Source organism: Galleria mellonella, unplaced genomic scaffold (assembly GCF_026898425.1).
Source record: "Galleria mellonella isolate WM207_F2 unplaced genomic scaffold, CSIRO_AGI_GalMel_v1 utg78, whole genome shotgun sequence".
Lineage (NCBI taxonomy): Eukaryota > Metazoa > Arthropoda > Insecta > Lepidoptera > Pyralidae > Galleria > Galleria mellonella.
In genome coordinates this window covers 4158106-4183001 of record NW_026442151.1, presented here as the reverse complement: position 1 = coordinate 4183001, position 24896 = coordinate 4158106, and the positions used below count along the sequence as shown (strand labels likewise).

General features: G+C 30.0%; 1 protein-coding gene across 2 annotated transcripts in view; it reads left to right on the top strand.

The window, feature by feature from the left end:
• The window catches only part of LOC113517505 (leucine-rich repeat-containing protein let-4), a 124677-nt gene extending 100333 nt beyond the window's left edge, over nt 1-24344 (top strand). For both annotated transcript variants that reach the window (XM_031912326.2, XM_026902190.3), the window contains 10 exons: nt 3093-3194; nt 5390-5570; nt 7967-8135; nt 9895-10004; nt 11778-11890; nt 13294-13430; nt 13626-13778; nt 15112-15292; nt 17057-17196; nt 19944-24344. In XM_031912326.2, the coding sequence (XP_031768186.1) occupies nt 3193-3194; nt 5390-5570; nt 7967-8135; nt 9895-10004; nt 11778-11890; nt 13294-13430; nt 13626-13778; nt 15112-15292; nt 17057-17196; nt 19944-20209 (1452 nt within the window). In that variant the 5' untranslated portion in view covers nt 3093-3192 and the 3' untranslated portion in view covers nt 20210-24344. The remainder of the gene's footprint in view (nt 1-3092; nt 3195-5389; nt 5571-7966; nt 8136-9894; nt 10005-11777; nt 11891-13293; nt 13431-13625; nt 13779-15111; nt 15293-17056; nt 17197-19943) is intronic.
• The last annotated feature ends 552 nt before the right edge of the window (nt 24345-24896 follow it).

Here is a 24896-nt window from a genome sequence, read left to right as displayed (position 1 = left end):
TATTAATTGGATTATAGTTATATTTGTTTTATATTTATATATTAGCTATTTGATCTTTTTTCTAAGTCATAAACAGCCAAATTGTTTTAATGTTTTTTACCATATAAATATTTTTTTTTCTGGATAGGGACAAATATGAAATATACTTTAAGACTTTTTTTTATTTTTATTTCGAATTAGGCACACCAACAGTATACATATTATACATAAATTAAAATAACATTTCTTATGTAGTATGCTGATATGCATACGTATAGCAGACTTATTATATACCTATCAAATATACATAAAAAATCATAAAAATCGTTCGATCCGTTTTAGAGGAGTTCGATCACTAACACCGTGATATGAAATTTTTATATATAGTATAAGATTATATTAGATTTAAATTCAGTAGTGGTAGATTTTCAAAATTATCAGTAACTATATATAAGCTCGATGAAATTTGGGCAGGACGAATCTTGTGTTGCCCGCAAGGGCAATGGCCGTGAATTTTCATTTTAATTTTATTATAAAATTTTAAAGTTTCAGAAGTAGTTTAATTTTTTATTATTATTAATTTAGGAACCTTTCTAAATTAAGTAGTAGATACTACTCTTAATATATACATTTTAATTTATTTGGCCGATATAAATAAACGAGTTTAAAATAGATCAGTATCTGCGTCGTTAAATTTGGGATTACCTAATTTAAAATCGATCGGAATGTTTAAACTTTGGTAAAGTATCTTTGTTTGTGAAAGTTTCGCAATGTACGTGAGTACTACGAAGGATCTAAAAGTATTAGGCATTATATAATTAACAATTTAGTACACTACATCAGTGTACTAAAATGGATCATGGATTAACAACTATTTACTACAGAGCAACTCTACAGATTTCAGTATTTATATAGTTTTTTTTATAGCACGTTGTGCTATAAGCAGCTGCAATGCAGCTTAACCTTAACCTTGGTCTTATTCGAAGCGCTTTCTATCCGAAACCATTTTCGTAATAGGTTGATTCTGTAATAGTTCAATGTTGAGCTCTACTAGCATTAGTTATTTGGGGGGTCGCTCTCAGGGGTCTGTCTGGAATTTCTAGGCCACTTTCTTTATACACATATGTTTCTTATGTATATAATTTACTGGATAATGACTTTATGCACGAAGGAATTCTAAAGGAAAATTTAAAGGTTTAAGTTGGAATTCGATCTGAGAATTCATGAACGCAGCCAAGCTTGTACGACAGATTAGCTATATGGGTGAATTTTCTAACAAATTTTTACGAAACAAATTTGTTTTATTTTCAATATATTTTTAAAAAGTTATACGAATGATAAACATGTTTATATACGTTTATTTGGAAATGTACTACGTAATTGCAAATTGATATAGATCGAAATGTTATCCATCGTTATTTTTTACTTTGTTATTCTTTTTTGCGTCTATTTATAAAATTAATGAACACGAAAAGTCACAAACATTTTTAAAGTTATTTTTTGCAAATATATGTAAGAAAACAACCACCAGTTTTACCAGGGAGAGACTTTGTACAAAAGTCGTTTGCTTGGGCACCTCTGTCTCATTCGTGTTTCTACCGTAAAGCAGTTGTGTTGTGTGGGTTATGGCAGTGAATTTACATGGTACAGAGTAATAACACCTGAGTCCTCAGGAATGGCAACGCATGGGGTATATCATGGGTGAAACAGTATACTCTGTTATGTCCATGGTACTGCTCATGTCTATAGGCGACGGTTACCACTTTCCATCAGGTGGGCCGTCAGCTTGTTTGCCATTCTAAGTTGTATAAAAAAAAACAAAAATTAGTATGTTTGTGTAATCTACAAAATTTAAAACGAATCTATTCAAATATAATTTATTTAAAATCCGCAAGGAACTGTTCCTTGCGTGGATGTATTTATATAAACAATGTTGAAAGTCATTACCTACTTTTCTTCAGCAACGAGGTCAAAGAAAAATCAAATGCAGTTTTAAAAAAGAATAAAAAAATACCCTGCGACATTTCGCAGGTAGATCCATTGATCAAAGATTAAGTGACAATATTTTGAAATAAAATTAATATACCCTTAACAAATCCCTGAGCTTTTCTAATAAAACGGAGTAACTGAAATAACTGTAAGATCATTATATAAGTATACCTGTTCTATTTATTGTTAAATATCTCATAAAAGTGATATTATTTCCTGTTAAATTAACCTTTGGTGGTTATGAAGTCCTTTCCTTTGGAGGTTTGAGGGGGGGGGGTATGATGGTGAAATTATATGGCTTGGAACCATAATACCAATTTCAGAAAAGTAAGCCACGAATAGTATCATGAGTGTTACTGTATGTTATATGATATTAACGGTATTATTCATATCCAAATTCAAAATGTATAACTTTTTCACCCACTTTAAAAAGAAGGAGGTGCTTACTTCGGTTATTTTTTTATGTTTGTTAACTCGTAACTCCGTCAGTTATAAACTGATTTGGAAAATTGTTTTCTTTTCTTTTATCTGAAAGGATGTACTTACAGTATGGTTAAAAAAAATACTAAAATTATATTAAAATAACTGGTTTTGCCACAATTGAAATATGTTTTTTTTGTGGAACACAATTTTAAATAATTAATTTATATTTTAGCGTTTTCACGGCTCATCCGAGTATTACAATTTGATATAGGTATAGTAATTTAATGGTGGAAGACTGGTAGCAGCTTCCCCCTTAAAATATCAATAAAGTCTAACTGTGGTTGTCAATCCGCCTGCCAAAAGTGGCAGTAACTAGCCCTTGATGGGGAGGCCTATGTTCAGCAGTGAACAATCAGATACAATAATAACAATAATATGTAATATCTAGTATGAAGAAGCACATAAGCTATATCGCGAACATAGTAGGTACTTTTATAAAATACGGCGCTTGCAGCCCTATTTTATAAAGGAAAATAGACGACTATTTGTCTATTTTCCTCTGTATAAAAATTTATTAATAGACAATGTGAACATAATTGTGTGGTACGCGTTGTAGTAGTGATTACACTATGATAACACATTATTTCTTTATATTATAAATAATTAACTTTAATTCTCAACTATTGATATTTCTTTGGCAGGGTGGCTCGCGGACTTCTATGAACATGACCTAGTGCCCCATGACAACGGCACACCCATACTCACGCCATAATCGCTCGCCGACCTGACACGCACAAACACATGTGAGTATTCTATTTATAAAAATATGAGATATGTGATACTCAAATGTGAATTTGTTTTTATAGTCACATGTTAAGGTTCATATTCGACTAATTCTAAGTAACTAACAAATCTCTTGGTACTTATATGAGCGTAATTTATTTCTGTCTGCGGTTTATTTTTTTCGTACCGACTTGTTACGTTGCCTATAATAATTTAGCTGACAGTACTAAATTCCAGCCAATATACAAATAAAAGGTTTTGGCACTCAATTCTGATTACTTCATAAATAACCTATATTAGTTTGGAAATTACTTCCAGTGTATAAATGTCGTATATTTTATGTTTCATATGCTCAAATTATAAAACTAGTGAAATATTTTTTCGATATTATATATATTTACTTTTTAATAACAATAAAAAGATAGGTAGGAAAAAGAAATTTACTGGAGAAATCAGTTTATAATACAATAGAGCTGATGTACTTAAGAAAGAAGTCAGTTGTTGAAAAAATATAAAAAGCTTTTATAACTTGTCAATGTGAACATAGTCCTAACTCAATTATTAATTGTTAAGTTTCAAGAATGCAGTATTAAACTGCCACTGACAAATACATTTTTAAATTAAAATTGAAAATAGATTTAAGAGTCAGTAGACGTGGTGATATGAAATATTTCCTGATGCATTGTCAAGGTAACTCTACTATAATGTATTAAGTATATACTTAATACATAACAATTATGTAACGGACGTTATTGCATACGCAAATATACTTATACATGATGTAAGAAATAGGGAAGTCACCCAAAATCTAGCGATACATTTATGAAATCGAGCGACTATCCCCGAGGGAAGTGGGAATAGAAATAAAATTGACCCTTTATATAAACGGTTCGGTCAAGTGATCGATTCAAAACGGTTTGGAAATTGTTTTCATATTACGACTCATGCTCTTTTGGGAAGTTCACACAGAATCATTTGTACTTGTATTGATATTGTGATATTCATCACAATTACATAACAATGAAGGTGTATGCTTACGTAATCTACATAATTCTACGCTTTGAAGAGAAGAGGGAAAGAGAGATACAGAGCTGAATATACCTAGCTCGAAATTAATTTTGGGTTAAGTATATTCAGCTCTAAAAAGATCTTCTCTGTAAACAAAATTTTATGAAATTTGTGAAAAAATATTAGCTGAGTAAATTAAGTAGAAAAGGGATAATAAAACGTCTGCTAACAATGAGTTGAAATTTATAACGTTTTTAATAGATTGTCAGACCCTTTCTGGTTTTATTACGCTAAATTTGTAAAGTTTCAAGCAATCAAGATTTTTATAGACTGTCTCTTTAAAAGATTCCTGTATTTACTAAAAAAATTAATATAAGTAGGTACCTAGTGTAAAAATAAGTACTTGATAAATATATCAAAGTTTTTTAAATGATTAAATGTATGTAAATATTTCAGACGCTAGTTATTTATTTTACTTGATATTATTCTATTCCCTTCACAAATATGATAGATTTTTATTTATAAAAATAGAATTTCAAGTTTTATTTTTTATCTATCAGTCATATGTAAATATTTTTTATCAAAATAAATATTTCAATTAGTCACATATTTTTCCGTTTACTAATTTCGTTCCAGATCGTCTAAAAGGGCTTAATAATAAGACCGTATCTTGAACTTTTAAGTCTATTTCTTATCCCTTTGTTATAAAAGGATTTAAAAGTACTTCTTGTAATTTTCGCGGTTTTATTGGTAAGCTTATTATTACGAGTATTAATAACATTCTATTATATCTCATGTATCAGAGTATATTTCTTCATGGATATTTTTTTTTTATAGTAACGTAGGTAAATTATAAAAGCATTCTTGATTCAGTTCGTGATGTGAGACATTATAGTGTTGAGTTCGTCTTTTACACTGTTTATATGTATTAAAGTTGTTGATGCTCTCCGTGGCCCAATTGTGGGTGTATTGCCTTGCATCAAGGAAGTCCTGAGTCCGATTCCTGGTCAGGCCAATTTAGGATATGATCTCTTCTGAATTATTTCTGGTCTGAGTGTTCGTTGTGCTCCAGAAATACTTCGTCTGGTTCTTCATAACACAGGGTATACAAGTTTGAAGATTGAGCGATTGATGTGATTTTATAGCGCTTTATAATTATGGTAAATAAGTGACTTTCTTCGTTGGTTGATAATATAAATTATTATAGGTCTACAATGTTGCCGCGCTGGTTGCTAGTATGCTGCGTGGTGCTGTGCGCGCGGCCGGCATACCCGCAGGGCGCGCAGCAGTGTCCCGCAGCCAACACCATCACCCCTTGCAGTTGTACCGTGAAAAAGAACGGCCTCGACATATTATGCGAGTTCACCGAACAACAACACATACAAAAGGTAATTAGTTTAATGTCGCGCTCACCATCTATGCTACACGAAGTTGTGTAAGCTGCCGGAAAATTATTTTAGCTAATAGGAAACATGTCGTCGCTATACTGTCACTGTCACAGACCATTATTTTAAAATAATTTTGGTGGAAGAATACGAAAGTGGTTTTTGTAATTTTTCACTAAAACATAGTTCTGAATACATCATTGAGAATTTTTTTTTTTTTTTTGTATGAATTTCGACTAAATCACTTAGATAAATCCAAAAATAAATGCAGTAAATATATAAACGTTAATTTTCACATTTTACTGAATTAGCGTAAAGTAGAATTTAATATTGTAGTAACAACCTATATACTGGGGGGGGGGAAGGGATTGTTAGTATTGGGGTCTAACAGTCTCATTGCTAGCAATATACGTATCAGGCCTACCTTCACGTGGTTCACCCTGGAAACAGTCGTGGCTAATTCTTATGGAATTCTTCATGATGGGTTAACTGACTTGCTTTCATTCTTATCTATTATCTCTTACTGGTGCCCCGCCAGCGTATACCGATAGCGTAGATAGGGTTACTATTCCAATATCACCCATTAAAAAAAAGGAACCTATTTACTATCAAATACAAGAGTACTTGTAAAAAGTGTTGTAGCGCTCACGTAACGACTAAATAAGTTAACAGACTTGTCACGGCGATAAATGTTAGAAGTCTAGACTAATCTAGACGCAGCAGTTCTAGACTTTTTTCTTGAACTTTATTCATACAAGAATGTGACACATGTCAGACGTGTTCAGCAATGGACGATATATGTAATGATGATAATCAATCAACAAATTAAACACCACCTTTTTTCCGTCGTACCAAGAAAATCAATTAAAAAGTGACATCAAAAAGATTGTGACTATTTCCAAACATTAACTTCGCCGTTAGCGAGTGTGAATTACTCTACGTTAAATTTAATTGTGTCCATTTAAAAGCTTTGTTGCTCGCATTCCACATAAATCTTGGGGAATGGAATGCAATAGTTCGTACTACTGGATAAAACGAGCTTTGTAACTCGTTTGAACATTTGTCCAAGCTATTAATTGTTGTTTTATTTTTCCTTTTTATATATAAATGAATTCTTATTCGTTATGAATAGAAAAGTATTAAGGCGGTAGTAATAATTCTATCATTGTAATATTTTTTATACCATTGCGGCGGAAAACATATATACGGCCCGTCTGAAGGTTAATGGTTAGCTATTAATATATCAGCCGTTAACTGTCGACTGCTGAACATAGGCCTTTTCCATAAAGGGAGTTTTGCGAATATACATTGCCTTTTTTTGTTTAATTTACCCAAAATACGGGACCTAGGCCCTTTTTCTAAATTCCCATTTTTCCTACTCTTACGTTCAGACATCATTTACATAAGAAGTAATTGATGGATTTCAATGATAATGATGTCGAATTAAAGCTGACATCTTAAGCTTTCGAATGCCATATCATTTTTCTAATTGACATTTGTCGTTTTAGTAAAATCAATGCATATATGCGCCATCAAGGGTTGAGTCGATTTGGTTGCTCGCGAGTGTAGTTAGGTATACATAGCAAGCAATAGCTTGCTACGTGCGTTTTATTGATCCTGAAAAAATCTCCGTTCATTTCTTAAATATAAAATTATTATTGATTAATTTAATTTTTAATTGTGTCTTTTGTATGAAGACAAAATAATACAATTACCTAAATTATATGTAATAAACTTTATTTCTAGTTTTATTACATTTAATGTTCGACACAATTAGTTTATTACATTTGTGAAATGTACTATAAAAACATCAAGAACATTTTTATATTAAACAAACATTATTCTTAATTATAATTATTTATAATTGTCTTCATTAACGTAGCTATTTTAATAACAAAAGAAAATTTTCTATTTGAAACATTCATTAAAATTATATTCAGTAGAAGTATTCTTGTAAAGCAATTTATAAATTGATTGCATTGAGTGATACTCGAAGAGCCAAACCAGTCATATCATTAAAATTTGATATTTTCAATGCGAATACAAAATTTCATCAAATATCAATAATTAGAAATCGTATATTGGCAATAAATTCAAGCCATTAGTGCAAGTTTTACCTAATAATTGTGGTCTTATAATAATTATGTAATATAACATACTTTATTTGTGTGACCTCACAAACAGTTTAGATTATACATTAAATATATTTATTGATATTAAATTAACTGTCAAAAGGCGTTTGTATACTTTAGATTAGTACAAAACTTTAATCTTAACTTAAGCTTATCTAATTTTCGAAATGATTATTTCTATCGACTAACAAGCGAATTAGCAAACTTGAATAAAGAGGATATTTTCGAATTAAATTTATTTTAATGAATATACTATTTTTGTTTTAGGCAATGAATACACTGCGTTCAAAGCCAATGATAATATTTTATCTGAAGTTGAGGCACAACAATCTCGCCAAGCTACCATCTTACATATTCCTGGGTTTGGACATTCGACACTTGACAGTACACAACAGTAGTCTTGCTGTCATAGAAGATTCCTCACTCAGTTCTATTGGTGAGTACATAGCATATAAAAATGTTAATAATATTTAAGTAATTGTATTTATTTTAGTTTTCGTAAATTTTATCCACGAACTTATAATTTATATAAATTTTTTAGTTATACTATACCAATTAAAATCTAATTTAATGGCTGTGATATCAGGACTAATACAGATAATGAAAGTTCATTTGAAAACAATAAGAGATAATCTAGTTATGTTTTACTTATTCGTATATGAATGAAAATACTTTATATATTTGATTTTAGATTTGTGATAATATGTTATATTGTCTGCAAATCTTATAATTGCAATTATTATTAAAACCACTACTATTTTTGGCATTAATATTAGGCACATAAAGTAGAATTCAAGAGGAAAAATGTAAGAGTTTGTCGTAATGGATACTCCATTAGAGATGTTGAGTGACGTAGTAATAAATTGACTTCAATGCAAACAGTTGAAAATGTCGGAATTGGTCTTTAAATCAATTGGTCTATATTTTGTACGACTTTAGATGCGTAATGTAAATCCATGCTTGAGTATATACGAGAGATCAGCATTAGCCTCAATCAAGTCTTTTTTCGTTTTTTGAACCCCTGCCACAAAATAAGGGATGTACCTAATGAGTTTGAAGCCTTTGTGTCTCTGTGTGTCGACTGAGGCACTGTAGGTCCTAAACGAATGAAACGGTAAAATGTATTTTATTTTATTTTTTGTTTGAAAGGCTCGGTTAATCCGGATTGCTTTTAGCTATGTATATGTGATAGAATTGATTCATTCCATGTATAGCAGATTATATTATTTTACCTTTTTTGATATTTAGAATGGTAAAAAGGCTGACGGCCCTCCTAACGGGAAGTAGAAACCGTCGCCTATACATATTTAAATCAGAGTACACACTGTTATCATTCCCATGGTATATCATTGCCATTCCCGTTTCTTACGAATAAAATGTTATGCTTTTGTATTCTATTATTTTACTGCAATATTACACCCTTGAAATCGACATACAGCCGTGTAAGCTTTGCAGTCTCAGTAAAAAGTCACAAAAAGAACAAAATGCTTTGAGCACAGCGAAATTTCGAGTGACTCTAAAGTGCTGAGTGGAAAGTGCTTCAATAAGCAAAAATGCTTTGTCGCTGTTGGCCTCTACTATGTTATTAGAGTAGCTTTACCGAATGTTAGATAAGTGCGAGAGGTGAATACAGAATAGTTGACGGTTAACTTTGAGCAGGATCAGTATGACTTGTATTTTTTGGCTCGGCCCTCGTACTGTAGTCCGTTGTCCCTTTTAAAGTGTTCCTTCTTCCTATGTTTTGTTTCCAAATACTTTTATATAAACTCCAAGTGTAGTTTGTTTTAATGAGACTTAATGAAAATGTAAATAACAGGATAATTAAAGCGTCAAATTGCTTGCTGGTAGCACAAATCAAAAATCGACTTATTATTTTTTGACTACATTACAAAAAAATTTACTAAATATTAGTACAAAAGACGGACTTAATGCTATATAGAATTCTTTCCTAGTCAACTTTTGGAAAAACAAAAATGTGGTGAAAAATATTGGAAGTTATTGTGGCTAAATAGTTACAGTCGTATTTATATTTAATATTTAATCATAAATTATAACATTGGATTTTTATTTAATTCTATTAATACAGACTAATATATTCTAATTCGTTAACAAAATTGAAGAAAGAAATTAAATTCCATTTCGAAGAACCGTATAAAGGTATCGTTTGTTTCATAATAATTTAATATGTTCTACAGGTAATAAATTAACGCAACTTGACGTATCGCAAAACAGTTTGGCGACAATACCTACGTCTTCGTTCACTCACCTGAACCACCTCCTCATACTCAACATGAACCATAACAAGGTAATTAAAATGCCAATTAAGTTAGCGGTCTGTCGTTGGTAATACTGAGATGTAAATACGCCATTATGATTTTGTACGCTACGTAACAAGTTTACTGGAAATATGTTTATTTATATCGTTCAATTTATGTAATGTACTTAAGTATTCATATCACATTTTTACATTTAAATGAATTCGATGAATATTTGATATTTTTCTGAATATAATAAAAACAATGGAAAGCATAACTGCTTGCATTCACAAGTAGATATTATATTAATACATAGCTATAAAATGTTTATAATTGTTGATATAGATATCCTATATTGATGGATAATTAATACTGTTATGTAATTTGTACATTTACAAACAGCCAGCAACTTTATAAAATGGTAAAGGAAAACCATTGATTGTATTTTATTGAGCGTTAGGCTTTTTATAAAATTTTGTACTTGGACCCTTACATTAGATGAATGAATTACGGATGTAATTATTACATATATTATTATTATTTACATTATTACATAGTACATTAGATAATGTAAGGACCTCATTCATTTAATATTAATATAATGAAATATTTCCTTTCATAATTTATATTCATTCAATATTTTATGTAATATCATCCTTATTATCGATTACATACGAGTAATTTTCGTTGTTTACAACAACAAATTTATAAATCCAATTTTCACACAATGAGCGTGAAATAGCATATAAAAATGGATTCTCCGAATATTATGTCGGCGTATGACCTGATTTCTTAAGGTGCATGAATATGAAAATATAAAGGGATGGAGGGGCTTTTGCTAAGACGATCATTAATAAACTAGTTTTGACGTGATGTATTTTTTCACGATAAGGGGAACAAAAATCGTGTAAGCTAAGTTACAGAATAATGTTATGCATGATATCTAAACACAATCTAAGTCGGGCTGTGGTGCCACCGAATAACTCTATAATAGTGTGGATTCATTTGATAATTGCTTTATTTAAATGATATTATTATAATAAATTTAAATTTAACATCAATACTAATTATAATAAAAACATGTGATTAATGAGGTAATATTTAATAATATACAGTGCCGTGTGGTTCTCGCATAGAATGGACCACCCCTTCCTTTCCCGTGGGTGTCATAAGAGGCGACTAAGGGAACTAAATGGTCGAAGGATGGGCAGCAGCGTCCCTCTTAAAATATCACTAAAGCCTACCTGCCTAGCCTGCTGCCAAGCATGGCAACTACTGGAAAAACTCATGGGGGAGGCCTACATTGACCAATGGATACTAAACGGTTTATATGATGATGATTAAATAATATGAATTAAATTAAATTAAAATGCAAACAAAAATTTACTTTAATGTAGATAAATAAATATGTCCATAATTACAATTCCTAATTGTGTAGCTTAATAAATCAATTTAAACAATTAAATAATTCACAAAATATATTTTCCTATCTCATATGAAGTTAAATCGTTAGCGCGTTTATTTTTTACAGTACCGATAAACAATTTGAGTATGGGATTTTCACTTTCGTAGAAAACCAATTACCCTATTTTCTACACGCAGAATGAAATTCCCGTTACATAACCTGGTTAGTAAACAGGATTGTTTACCCTCACAGAAAATCTGTTACCTAAAACAGTTTGTACAACGAACAAAGGGTCCAAAATAAAAAAAAAAAAAACCTTTTCTTTATTCATGGTTAGAGAAGGATAAAGCATAACACTTACACTTGTCCTTTATTTGTTGTTCTTACTTAAATTTATAATGAAACAATTTCTTTTAAGGTAACTGCAGTGCATAACAGAGCTTTTATGGGCCTAGATACATTGGAGATCTTGACTCTGTACGAGAATAGAATATCTGTTGTTGACGGTGAAGCTTTCAAAGGGCTGGAAAAGTAAGTATTTTACTTAACTTTTATTAAAGATTTTTTATAACCAATTCGTTTGTTGTCCTATACAAGGATTGTTTTCTATTTGTCATGTAAACTGTCGTTAGGTATTAGAGGTTTATTATAGGTAATATACATATACAATACAATATACAATATTAAACAACCAGTGAACTATAAACGTTCTTTGAGTTTACTTATTTAAACAGTAATAAATATTCATCAATAAGTACATATTGAAAATTTGTTGGTTGTTACCTATTCGTGATTATGACGTGGATAGTACAATTAATTTTCTTTGTATTCTTCATCAGTTTCTTTAGTAATTTTCATATTATGTTCTTAATAAATTTAAGCCTTTTTTATCATTAAGATATTACTATATTTTTATATGTTTTTTTTTATGTTAGAAGTCTAAAGACTATTTCTGATATTACGAATTTACGACATAATCATGTACTTTTTTTGTATAATGTTTTGTATTCCACTTTAACAAATCACATTATGCACCCACTTTGATTTCCCATCAATTTGATTTGTTTACATAATATGGTGTAATTTGATCGATACAGTCAAGGACGTTTTCGAACGACTTAATACGAATTAATTAGAAGGATTCCATCTCCGCTCATCGATCATCGTTACAAACTTCGACATGAAATTTTAATAAACTACATCAGCATTTAATTAATTATTCACTATGCGATTATTGGAAAGTTCATGTTAAGCTGAACAACTTTTCCAATAACGTTGCAATATCAAACAGTAAAAATCCAATTAAAATTAATTGTATTAATAACAATTTAAGGTTAAATATGAAAGTTTGTATTTTACGCAATTATTTGCAATTATAATGGCAAATAACTCGTCATCTATAGACATAAATAATACCATAATCATCATATAACGGCACATGCGCATAGCCATGCTCTTGGGGTCTCTATTAGATAATAGCTTGGCCTAATAACCACAACATTTTTTGATATTTGTTTCAATGTTCAACAATAGTAATCTCCGAAATTGCTCAACTGATTTTAATGAATTTTTGTCAATTTGTATTGTTTGCTTGAAATTAAATATTATTTGCAATAATTTTATTTGCGTTTAATAGTCTTAAACCAATAACAAAGGCGACCTAGTACTAAGTTTGACACCTATATAATTGACTTAAGCGATGTAGGTACGCAAACAGTTTCTTTTTTTAACTTACCTAATAAGTAATAATAAGTTATGTTTTAGTTTTTCAAAGTTGACGAGTTCAGACTAAAACACAACTTACGAGTACGCATTATACTTCAGGAGAGAAATAGGGCTGATAACATTCATGAGCTTTATACAAAACTATTTGATTAAAACTATGGAGTGTATAGCTGTAATAGTTTATCTAACATGATCTAATTGGTTTCAAGGAAGTTGAAACGTTTAAATCTTGGCGGAAACGATCTGACGGCTGTTCCGCAGAAGGCGTTGGCTCTGCTTGAGAACTTGAAAAAACTCGAAATGCAAGAAAATCGCATCGCATCTATTTCAGCGGGAGATTTTGCAGGTTGGATTTGATTTCGTAAATATTAAAACGAGGTTATTTGTAATGTTAGTTATTATTAACTTTATTAATTAAAGTAAGTAACAAACGTATAAAGTTATAACACAAATAGTATTTAGGAATTATTCTTTCAATGGCATGATGTGACATAACAGCATAAATCTTTTCCTTTGCATGTAATAACATCTTTTATTTCAGGTCTTCGTAACCTAGATTCGCTAGGTTTAGCACATAATCAGTTACGTGAAGTACCAGCTGAGGTATTTTCACATTTGGTATTCCTCAACTCGTTAGAATTAGAAGGTAATCAAATCCAACGGATTGATGAGAAGGCTTTCGCTGGACTTGAAGGTATACTATCTTTTTTTATATACTTAATTTTATACGTAATTATTTTGTAAATGTAAAAGATATAATTTGCTATTATAATATATATCAAATTTTAATGTGAAATGAATTTTATTCATTTATTTATTATTACAAAATCTACAGCTCTTAAAATCTATATTTTAGTGTTACTATTAATTAACTAACTACAGCCAATTACGGATGTACAATTTATAAAATATACCTTATTAAGAAGTAAGCGTTTACAAAGCTGAAGTTATGTGTGTGTACGTGTGTGTGTGTATATGCGTATGTGCGCATGCGTGCGTATGACTATTTGTGTGCATGTGTGTGTGCGTGTGTGCGTGTATGCGTACGGGCGTGCCTGTGTGTGTATGTATATGAGTGTGTATGTGTATTAGTGTTTTATGACATGATATACTGTAGTTAGTGTTAATGTTGCTATAATACATATATTCTCTCATCCAAACTAAAAAAAATGTGTCTAGTTATGTGGTACTTAAAATGTTTATAACAGATATTTTAAAGGTCGCCTTATTAAATTTTGTAAAGTTTAAACGTTGTATTATATAAGTCACAAAATCGGGACAGTTTCATTTGTCCCTATCAACGTTTCCCCACCGGTGTGTTGAGAATGAAATTTTTCTACCTGCCCCTATTATTGTTCTATCATTAGGGATAACTGTAACAAAATGTCCACTTTTCCCTGCTGTTTAATTTAAGTTAATTTGGTGATATCTAAATTTTATTTTTCTTGATAGTACTTCAATAAATTGGTTATAATATGAGTATCATTAAAAATCCTTGTACCTCATAGTACCTGTCATTTACTTTTAAAATTATTCATGTAAGCAACTAGCTTCGCTATCTGTATCACCGTCAAATATACTTGATGATCAATTATTGTAATTTTTACGTTTCACAAAAAACAATACCTCATTAATTTTATTTATTATTTATTTTATTTATTCATAAACAAAAATTTGTATTTGAATGTTATAGTAAATATTTTCCGGTATCAATTTATTCAATTCAATTTATTTTATTCAATTTATTTTTACTTGCATTAGGTCGATCATTAATAAATCCGAAAAAGAGTACAAGTATTCTTAATTGTAAACATATTATAATTTTGTTGTTTGATTAGAATTATTTTAATTTCGCTATCATTAATATGAGCGTGACTGCAAACACTTGAAGATTGACCACCAGAAGAAGAATTTTTACCAGAAGTTAAAAATAGTCACACATTAATAGTAGCGGGATTAAACAAAATAATTCTAATCAAATAACCATAATTTCGCAGAATTTTATAATTTCTTGTAAAATTTATTAGAAAACCTGCAATATCTCCGTTTGGGCGACAACCGCTTGCATGAGATTCCGTCAGAGGCTCTTCGCCCGCTGCACCGTCTGCGCCATTTGGACCTACGCTCCAACAACATCACTTACATTAACGAGGATGCTTTCACTGGATATGGTGACTCCATCACGTTCCTCAATTTGCAGAAGAATATGTGAGTTTTATTTTTATATTTTTTTAATAAATTATTTGTTTACACTGCAATATTTTAACTTACTCTTTACGTATCTTTGCTAATTTTAAACAGTATTTAATAATTATTTTTTAATCGATATTAGAATTTTATCTGGTAATGTACTCCATAATATTAAATTATATTTCACTAAACATGATCAACAAACTATCACTTCTAAAGCACGAGTGGTAATAGACGCCTATCAATATTAATGACGCTACATATCCTATGTCGCCCATAATATTTCTCTTATTCACCTTACCACTTTATTTATTATTTTATTTTTTATTAAAGAAAAACCAACAGTTAGTAAATTTCGTAATAAAAAAATCAATGAAGACAATAAGCCAATTACAGGTTGTCACAAATGAATAGAAGATTTAAGTAGATAATTTACCAAGGTTTAAAAACTAATAAGTATAACTAAATAAAATTTAAAGTAAGAACATTATAGTGGTAAAAACATTATAGTTAAACAAAATACAGTTATACAAAATAAAAAAATAGAATGTTGAATTATTAAAGAACCACTGACTCAGCACACGTCTTGCGGATTCTATCTTAGAATTAAATAAACCTAAATCGAGATCTCTAGATATTTTATTATAGTTATCGCTTGTACGCCGGAGATATGAATTTGTAGATTATGGTAATATGCTTTGTTATCAGAAATTGCACTAGATTAAAGCATCCATATACTTTCAAACTAAAATACAACAACGCACACATTGTTATGTTATGTTAAAAATAGATTATTCCTTTTTAAAGCTAAAGCTTTTCTTATATTAAATATATTATATACAGTGGATCAAAGATTATTATTTTATGTTGTTAAAACCTGATCATTGTTATATTACAAGTAACTATTTATAATATCTCAGGGAGATGTTAAAAATATAAATTGTACATAATAATATGAATAAAATTATGAATTGTACGTAATAGGTTAAATTCAATAATCCAATCTATTACGTATAATGTACAAGCTTAGATTATATAGATAGAGCATCAAGCCTCAAATTAGCTAATTGTTAAATTTGCTGACTCGTTTCATCATTTATCAGTGTTCTATCTTTATGCACATAATATATCTTGACGTAATTTTAATAAATAAAATAAATGTTTACGCATTAAAAAGATGCAGAAATTATAAGACTCACTCATTACTATTTACCATGCAAAATTGTATGAAAAAATTGGACCGTTTTTCTCGAAGCGTTTTTATGGAGACACTCTACCTATGTAATCTAAGTGTACAAGCTATCTTTACTGTTATTTTTTATACACCTTAAAATGGCAAACAAGCTAAGGCTTCAGTTGAATTATTTCAAATAAGGAAAATCTAATGACTTTTTCTCGTTAATTTAAATTTAAATTTACTTTAGATTTTATCGTTCTCCAAGTCGGAAACAAATTTGGAATCGAATATAAATTTCAGTCTTGATTAATAAAATAAATTTCCCTCTTTAACAACGTTAGTAGTAGAAATAATTTTGTTCCTTGATTTACAATATTGAATTTTCCTCGATTGCTTAGCTAAATTGAGATTTACAATCTTATTACATGATTGATTAGATCTAAATTACTTCGATTATCGCTCGTTACTATGAATAAGAGTATTGCGTGTTCGCAAACTTAGTCGTTCGCTTCGTTACTTTCACACAACGGATACTAAGTTTTCCTTGTTCTGTACTTGATATTATATGATCATATACTATATTTTTAAACTATTGTGGATAACAGGATACATCAGCTGCCGACGATGGGCTTCGACAACCTCAACTCTCTAGAAACGTTGAACTTGCAAAACAACAGGCTTCAGCATATACCTGAAGAGATAATGGAGCCCATATTGGATACGTTACGCGTAGTTGATATAATGGGTAAGTGAACAAGTTACTTGTACAACGTAGGTTTATAAGTAAATTAGCTTATTTATAGAATGCTTAACTGCTCTATTGGAGTCCTGAGCTCGAATGCTAGTTTAAACCTACAATATTTTCAAATTCGTGTTTTGATCATTAAAAAATGATTGTCATTTGTTTCGTATTTCGGAGGGAACGGAAAGCCGTCATTCCGTAAACATGTTAATGGTCTTTGTGTATGGCGAGGCCGGCTTCGAAATTTTTGACAGCAGAGCGTGCCTTTCTCACACGAGTAAGTTGCAGTAGTAGTAAACAAGACCTATTGTGCAGACTGCCTAATATAATAGTCACAGAAATTAGTAGAAATTGACAATTTAAAAATGTCAAAGATTTATAAAGTTGTATGTTTGTGTATTTTCTACTCGTTCATTTAAAAGTTTTCGAATGAAATTTAGTACATAGATGCATATTGAACTCAATGCGTATATCTAAGTCATAACGTATTTTTTATCTTAATTCTTGCAGGTAAAGTTGTATTTTACAGCTAGTGAAAGAATAATAATAGTAATAGTAGGTGTAATAGAATAGAATGAAAAGAAAATATTTCTAGAATATTCGTAGTACTAAAAACTAAATATAATTATTAACTAAATCCGAAATAAATTTGTTCTTTTTTAAATAAAACACGTATTCCGTATAAACTAAACGCGGTACTAAATAATGGAGAATTCGAAAAGGAAAAAATATTCACCCAAGACATTGGAGCTTGGCAGCGCTTAACAAGGGAAATTCTAAACTTTTTCATGAAATTTTAATTAGTGTACAAGAAAACTGTTTTTATAACTGAGCGCGGTAACATTGTTAGTATCATAGATGTTTATACTCGTAATTAAAGTTTCTTAATAACTTATTTAAGATTTTGTTTCACATAATTTGAGTTTAGTTTCCCACAAAAATACCGACTTGATATAAAAATACTTTGACTTAAAAAATTCTGTTATTTTGATTAAAAAGTGAACCACTGAACCGACTTTGATAAAACTTCAATGAGACTATAAATATATAAGAAGATGTAAGCGAAATCTTTACAACCTTAGACTAACTAGTCTGTAGATGTAATTTAAATGACCTAAATGACTATTATATATAAATTATTCAATAAAATATAATATTAACAAAAAAAATAAGTGATAAAACGTGTAATAAAACGAGTGTGTAATCTAAGAAGCGAGGAAGGAGAAAATGAGGCAGATGGAAGCCGGCTCAAGGAGATTAGTTTGATATTTTCCGTTTCTGTAAGCTTAATTACGAAATGAACGAAGTTAATAATACAGTATAATTCCTAATGAAAATAAATATTAAATTTAATTAGCTTTATTTATAAAAAGCATGTATATTTTAATAAGTATAATTAACTGTAAATTATAGCGTATTTTGTTTCGTAATTAAATAATACTTTAGTACTATTTCTTATTATGTGATATTAAATATTTCAAGAAAGTGTTCTACCGATGATGTTAAAAATGAAGAAACATGTTCTATACTAAAACGATGTATTTCATTGGTAAATGGTTATGGGTAGATCTAATTTTTTTTTTATCATCTAATGTTTATTTAAGAAAATTTTTAAATTACCTGACAGAGTAATAATTTCGATTTCAACATATTATAATCGCATATAGCATAGCTGTTTCCCGTAACTTTGCCTGCGTTAATCAGTATATAAATATATTCTATGTGTTAGGATAACACAGAATATTTTATATATCTTAATACTGCATGCTTGAATAGTAAATGAAAACTGCGTGATTGAATAGTAAATGAAAAATGATTTTTTTTAAATAATACCAGTAGTAGTATTAACAGTAGATTAGAATTATCCTCTTATTAGCAGAGACTAACATATTCAGGAGTGAAATATTTATCATCATACCAGCCGTTTACTGTCCACTGCTGAACATAAGCCTTCCCCAGAAAGGGGTTTTGCTAGTAGTTGTTACGCTTCGCAGGCCGGTTGACAACCGCAGTTAGGCTTTACTGATGTTTTAAGAGGGACGCGGCTGCCCATCTCTAAACTAAATTCTCTTAGTCGCCTCTTACGACAACCACGGAAACGGAAGAGGTGGCCCATTCTGTGTCGGGATCACACGAGTCTTTCTGCTATAAATGGGTCATTATTGTGAAGAAGTAAGGCTGAATATTTATAACTCGTAAATAATTAGGTGTATTTTAATTAGCAGTGACTTGACAACGAGAAAGATTATAATTAGTAGCAGTTAACGGTTGTTTTACCTCAAAAACTGCTGGGTTTTAAAGGGTCGAAGCCCTTTGATTATAGTGTCCTATTTATAAATAGTAACTAGGTACTTAATTATTCATAAAAAGACGTTAAACCTTCAACAAGTTGTTGTAATTTTATTTTGTCATTTTTCATACCATTGAATAGACTCAAGACATGAAATAATTATTGTTCCGAGTTTATTATAGGTTTCACATTAAAAAAAAAGAAGTTGAATAACATTTTATATTTTAAATATGTTTTGGATAGTTAGATGAACTAATATCGCTCTCAAAAAATATCGCCGATATCATAATGATATGATATCAATCATTGATATGATAAAGGACTTAATTCCGGTCTATTGACTGTTGATATGACTGATGAGCATAATACAAAATAAATCTCGAAATATAAAATCTATGCATTGCGATTGTTTCTCCATAATGTAGGTTAATACAAATTTACGTTCTCAATTTGTTTACAGATAATCCGTTAATATGTGACTGTGAGCTTGCGTGGTACGAAGCGTGGTTGGCTGGCCTTCGGGACAGAGACGATGAGATGATGCAGAAGAAACGCACCGTTTGCACTATGGTCAGCGAGCACCGAGAGTACAGCGTCTCCAAGATGCCTCTAGAGAAAATGAACTGCAAAAGGAAACCGCCGTACGGGCGTACCTCCGGCGCCACTTCTAATTACCCCACCATTGTGATGAACAGTCTTCTTATCCTTATCACCAGGTGGCTCTAGATTGTATCCTTTACCCTAAGTTACCCCTACTTCGTTAAGTGAAGACTCACACTCGAATCAACTGTGGCCGGATGGTTCGACGCGATGCTTCGCAGGTAAGTTATGTTTTAAACTTGGTAACGTGATGAATTTGTGCAATAAAATACGATACATATCAATTTTGGGCTGATTAAAACAAAATTAGTTGTATTATGGAGCGGTAGCTTGATAAGTAAAGATGGCGGTGTAATATCGAGTAAGTTAGTGATACAGTATTTTTACGAGTTAGACGACCTCTTACGGTATGCCTTACTATAGTGTAATGTACCAAGAAGTAGGTAACAGCAAATACTTGACACCAGTATGGCATTATAGTAATAATAGGTATCACTGGAAAAATATTTCTTATTGAAAAAATTGTACTGAACTCCACCTTCTTCGGAGGTAAACTATAGAGTATTGAACTCATCTTGATAATTGTGATTTTCACGAACGAGCTATAAAAACAATCTTGAGCACAATTTTTAGTTACATATTTATAAAGCCCTTGATAATAAAATTTCAATATTTTTTTATCATTTACCCCTGCCTTTACTATGATAATTAAATAAGCTTTTACGCATTTACGATGTTGACTATTAAAGTATTGTATTTATCTTGTAAGGAACGAGACGTTTTTATGCTATATTTATGTACGATTTATACCCATCTATTCATGAATTTCCAGCGATTCTTTCAATAGTAAGAATATAATGTTTATAATGTTGTTACATTATGTTGATTAAGAAATATATTTTAAAAAGAAATATATTCAATTTGCCTAAAATAAAGTAACAAACACATGGGACTTTATTAAGCAAGCTTGTTTGTTATTGTTCTTATTTTTGAGAAATAAGTTATCTTTAAGTGCGAATTATTCCAAATTTTACATCTAGAAACCTTTTAATGTTCGATTTGATGTAGTTTAGACGTAGATAGATTATAAGTGTTAGATAAAATTTGTCGAATTACATGCTGTTAATATGTTGACACTACGTAGACTTCTTGAATAATATATGAACAAAAATATTATTCCATCTTTATAACGCGTCGGAAAATGTTAAGTGTTAATATTTTATTATTCCATAATAAGTTATTGAAATGAATAACATCGCTTTGTTAGGGAATAATTTTGTTTATAGCTTTATTAATTTCGTAGGTGAAATACACTGTAATTATACTTGCTGTAAAAGTTTTATCAATATTAAGTAGTCGGTAATAAATGTGACTTTAGACGTCGTTTGCTAACGATGTTACTTTGCGAATTAAAGTCCTTCAGAGAACGTCATGTCACAGTACATACATTTAAATTTTATTAGTACAGTCAGCGTCTCATTTAATGGTAACAATAAATGGGTATGAAGTCATTATGAAATCCACGTCTAAATAGGGACGTTAGAGAGCCCGCAATTCATTAAAATAATATATTATTTTATAACAATCTGTTATTATACTTTAATATTATTATATAATTCTATATTTTACCCGCTTGTGAGAATTTCGTCCTCAACTCTGACATTAACGAGTATTTCGGAAAAAAAAATTTGTACAGCAAAAATAGCAGATGTAGATACGCATTTAAGGGCGTCACGCAACCGTGCTCAACATAAACTGATTTCCGAAGGGCTTTGGCAATATTACTTACGGTAAGAACATGATGAATAGTGGTATTTCGTAGGTACTTACTTTTGTAAGCCAATTTTTTCGTCAGTCACAGGGATAACTTTATATGATACAATTTGCCAGCATTCGTTTCATCCTCTGGATTTTATAAGAGATGATTAGGGAATGAAATTGAAGTAAGTACACCAGTATAAGAGAAGTAATATTCAATATGAAACCACATTACAAGCCATTTGGCTGGCATATTATTAATAGTAATTTCATCTCATAGAGTGAGACCAATGTAAAACTGTAGGATATTCATGGGATGTTATGATTATGGTTTACAAATCCAACTTTTGTAAAATAGAGGCCATTGTTTTAAAATATAAATGTATTAAAGGTTGCAGATAACAATTTAAATCTACATCCTATCAAATTGCCACGTATACGAAATTCACTTAATGTTAAGTTGGTGATAGAGAAAACGCAGTAATCCTTGAAATACCAAGAAATCAACTTACGTGTCTGTGTTTTATATAATATGAAATCTCTTAATATTTCATAGTCTCAATATTATTAGGTTATGTATTTTTCTTGTATAAATAAGTTATACTATTGTGAGCTATTGAGTAGACAGATTTTGTTAGTTTTTACTATAATTTCATTTAAAAACGTATATACAATATTAATATCTATCCTAATCTGATGCTGACTGTATGTATTTGATGTTATGTCTCTTAATTACCAGAGCTATATAAATTATGAAATGAGTTGATCTAAGTATGACATTGGCGAGTCTCCTATGACATAATATTATTATAAAAATAGTTTTTATTGTACAATTATATTTATTTTATTATTGGACAATCTGAAATGTACCTATGGTTGATAGGCGTTCACAGTAAAATTTTAATGAATCAAAATGTGTGTACTTTGAACGTTATCAAGTGATAATATTGTAAACAAAAACATATCCCTTAGCCTGAATTATAGAAATTTAAGAATATTAAAATATGTATACAAAAAAAATTGAAAACAAATAAAGCTTAGGTGATGTGATATAGTGGAGGATTTTGTCGTGTTTGCTACGACGACTTTATTTTACCCCTCGTATGAACATAGTTTGTATGAATGTTTGCTATAATAACTAAAAAAAAAAGTTAGATTATGTATGTAAGACGCGAGATAGAATACCCATGTGTTCTATTTACATACATATCTATATTTGCCAATGTAATCATAAAATGGATTGTCATTCATTGTTGCACCGTAAATCAGTAGTAGTTGCACTATCTATGTTTAAATATAATTATATGTAATGCACATTTATTGTACGTAAATGTTATGAAATGTAACATTGTAGTATTCTGTATTTAATTGTAAAAATCGGAGTCGCAAAACCTGATAACATAGGGATTATACTCATACCCATGCCGTCTTATACTCACGGTATATACTCAAGTATTATATTGGAGTTACATGTTATTTCATTATACTCATGTATTGTCTATAATTGGTGTTATATGTCGTGTTATGTCAATATACGTATTTACTATTTCACTTTTACGGTATATAAACTGACGCAAGTTAAAATTAAGGCTGCCAAGTGAAATTTTCTTTGAAATACAGTAGATATATCTATACATTTTTAGAATAATATAGACTATATGTATACATATTATTATTATTATACATTCATATTATTATATCAATATATCTATTGAAAGCAATGAAGCATTATGGGAACCAGTACCAAACATATCTGGTTGATGTTGTGCGTTTTATAAAAGCGTTGCACTTTGAACCAATGATCATGCATATCAATTAGTATTAAGTCACTCTAATATAACTTTTATCTCTATTGTGTGTTATTGTATAATCTTATACATTTACTGTTATAACATTATTCATTGTTGTATGTATGGAGGCTTGTAAGATACTGTGTTCATTGTAATCCATCACGTAAGCTAGGCTGTCACTTTGTGCATGATTTGTCATTATGACAATTTCAACACTCTTATAAAGTGGTGTGTTTTAATAGTGATATATCTATAGACTATAGATGCATCACATTTGTTATTCTGATAATAATTCTGCGGAAATCATAAAGTACATACATCCACATTAAAATTAATTATAGACTTGATAACAGCGATATAATTGTCATAATGACAAATACCACCCATACGTGTTAGCTTTTAATGTTTTAACTAAGACATCTAAGCAACATAGTAAGATACTTGTGACAGTTTTACAGCAATAATAACTTACGAGCTGACGATGGCAGTTTATTATATTGACTGTAATAATTCGAATCGGGAGATTTGTATTGCGTAGAGACAATTCTAAAATTGTATGTCGAACGTTACTGTTGCAATCTGTGGTGTATTCGAGTTTATAGTCACATTTATTATTTAACAGTAATTGTAGGTAATCTAACTCTAATATTGAAAATTTACTGTAAAGATGTATTTATTTAATTTCGGTTTAAATAAAATTTAAATATAATTCAGAGTGTTATTTTATTCCTTCATACCTGATATGTAGTTTGACATCGAAATGTTTAAGGTGGTTGCTTGATTAAAGATTGGGATACTTGGACGTTTGGTAGTTTGATTGAAGATTAGATATTGTATAGACCCTTTGGATTCTATTATATTACTATGTAATGCAATTAATATTTATTAGTATACATATACCAATTTTTAAGTTGACCTTCCGGAATACGACTGTGAAAATCACATATAATTTGGTGCAGTAGTTTTTGCATGATACCGGAACAATCACACAGATAGAAAAAAAATAAAAAAAAATATATTGTATTGGATTCTATTGTTCTTATTGAGACCCCTCATAACAATTTTATTTAAATATTTCCCAAGTAGCAGACATTATCCAGTTATAATTTTATTTTATTAGGAAGATTAGTAACGACATAAAAAATGTCGAAAAATCTTTGTATATGACCATAGCGACTAATGGTTTAATATACTGCTTCACATTTCAATGGTGGTGGGTTCGATTCCCGCTTTATGTAATTATTCTATGAGATTGAACTTCTTGT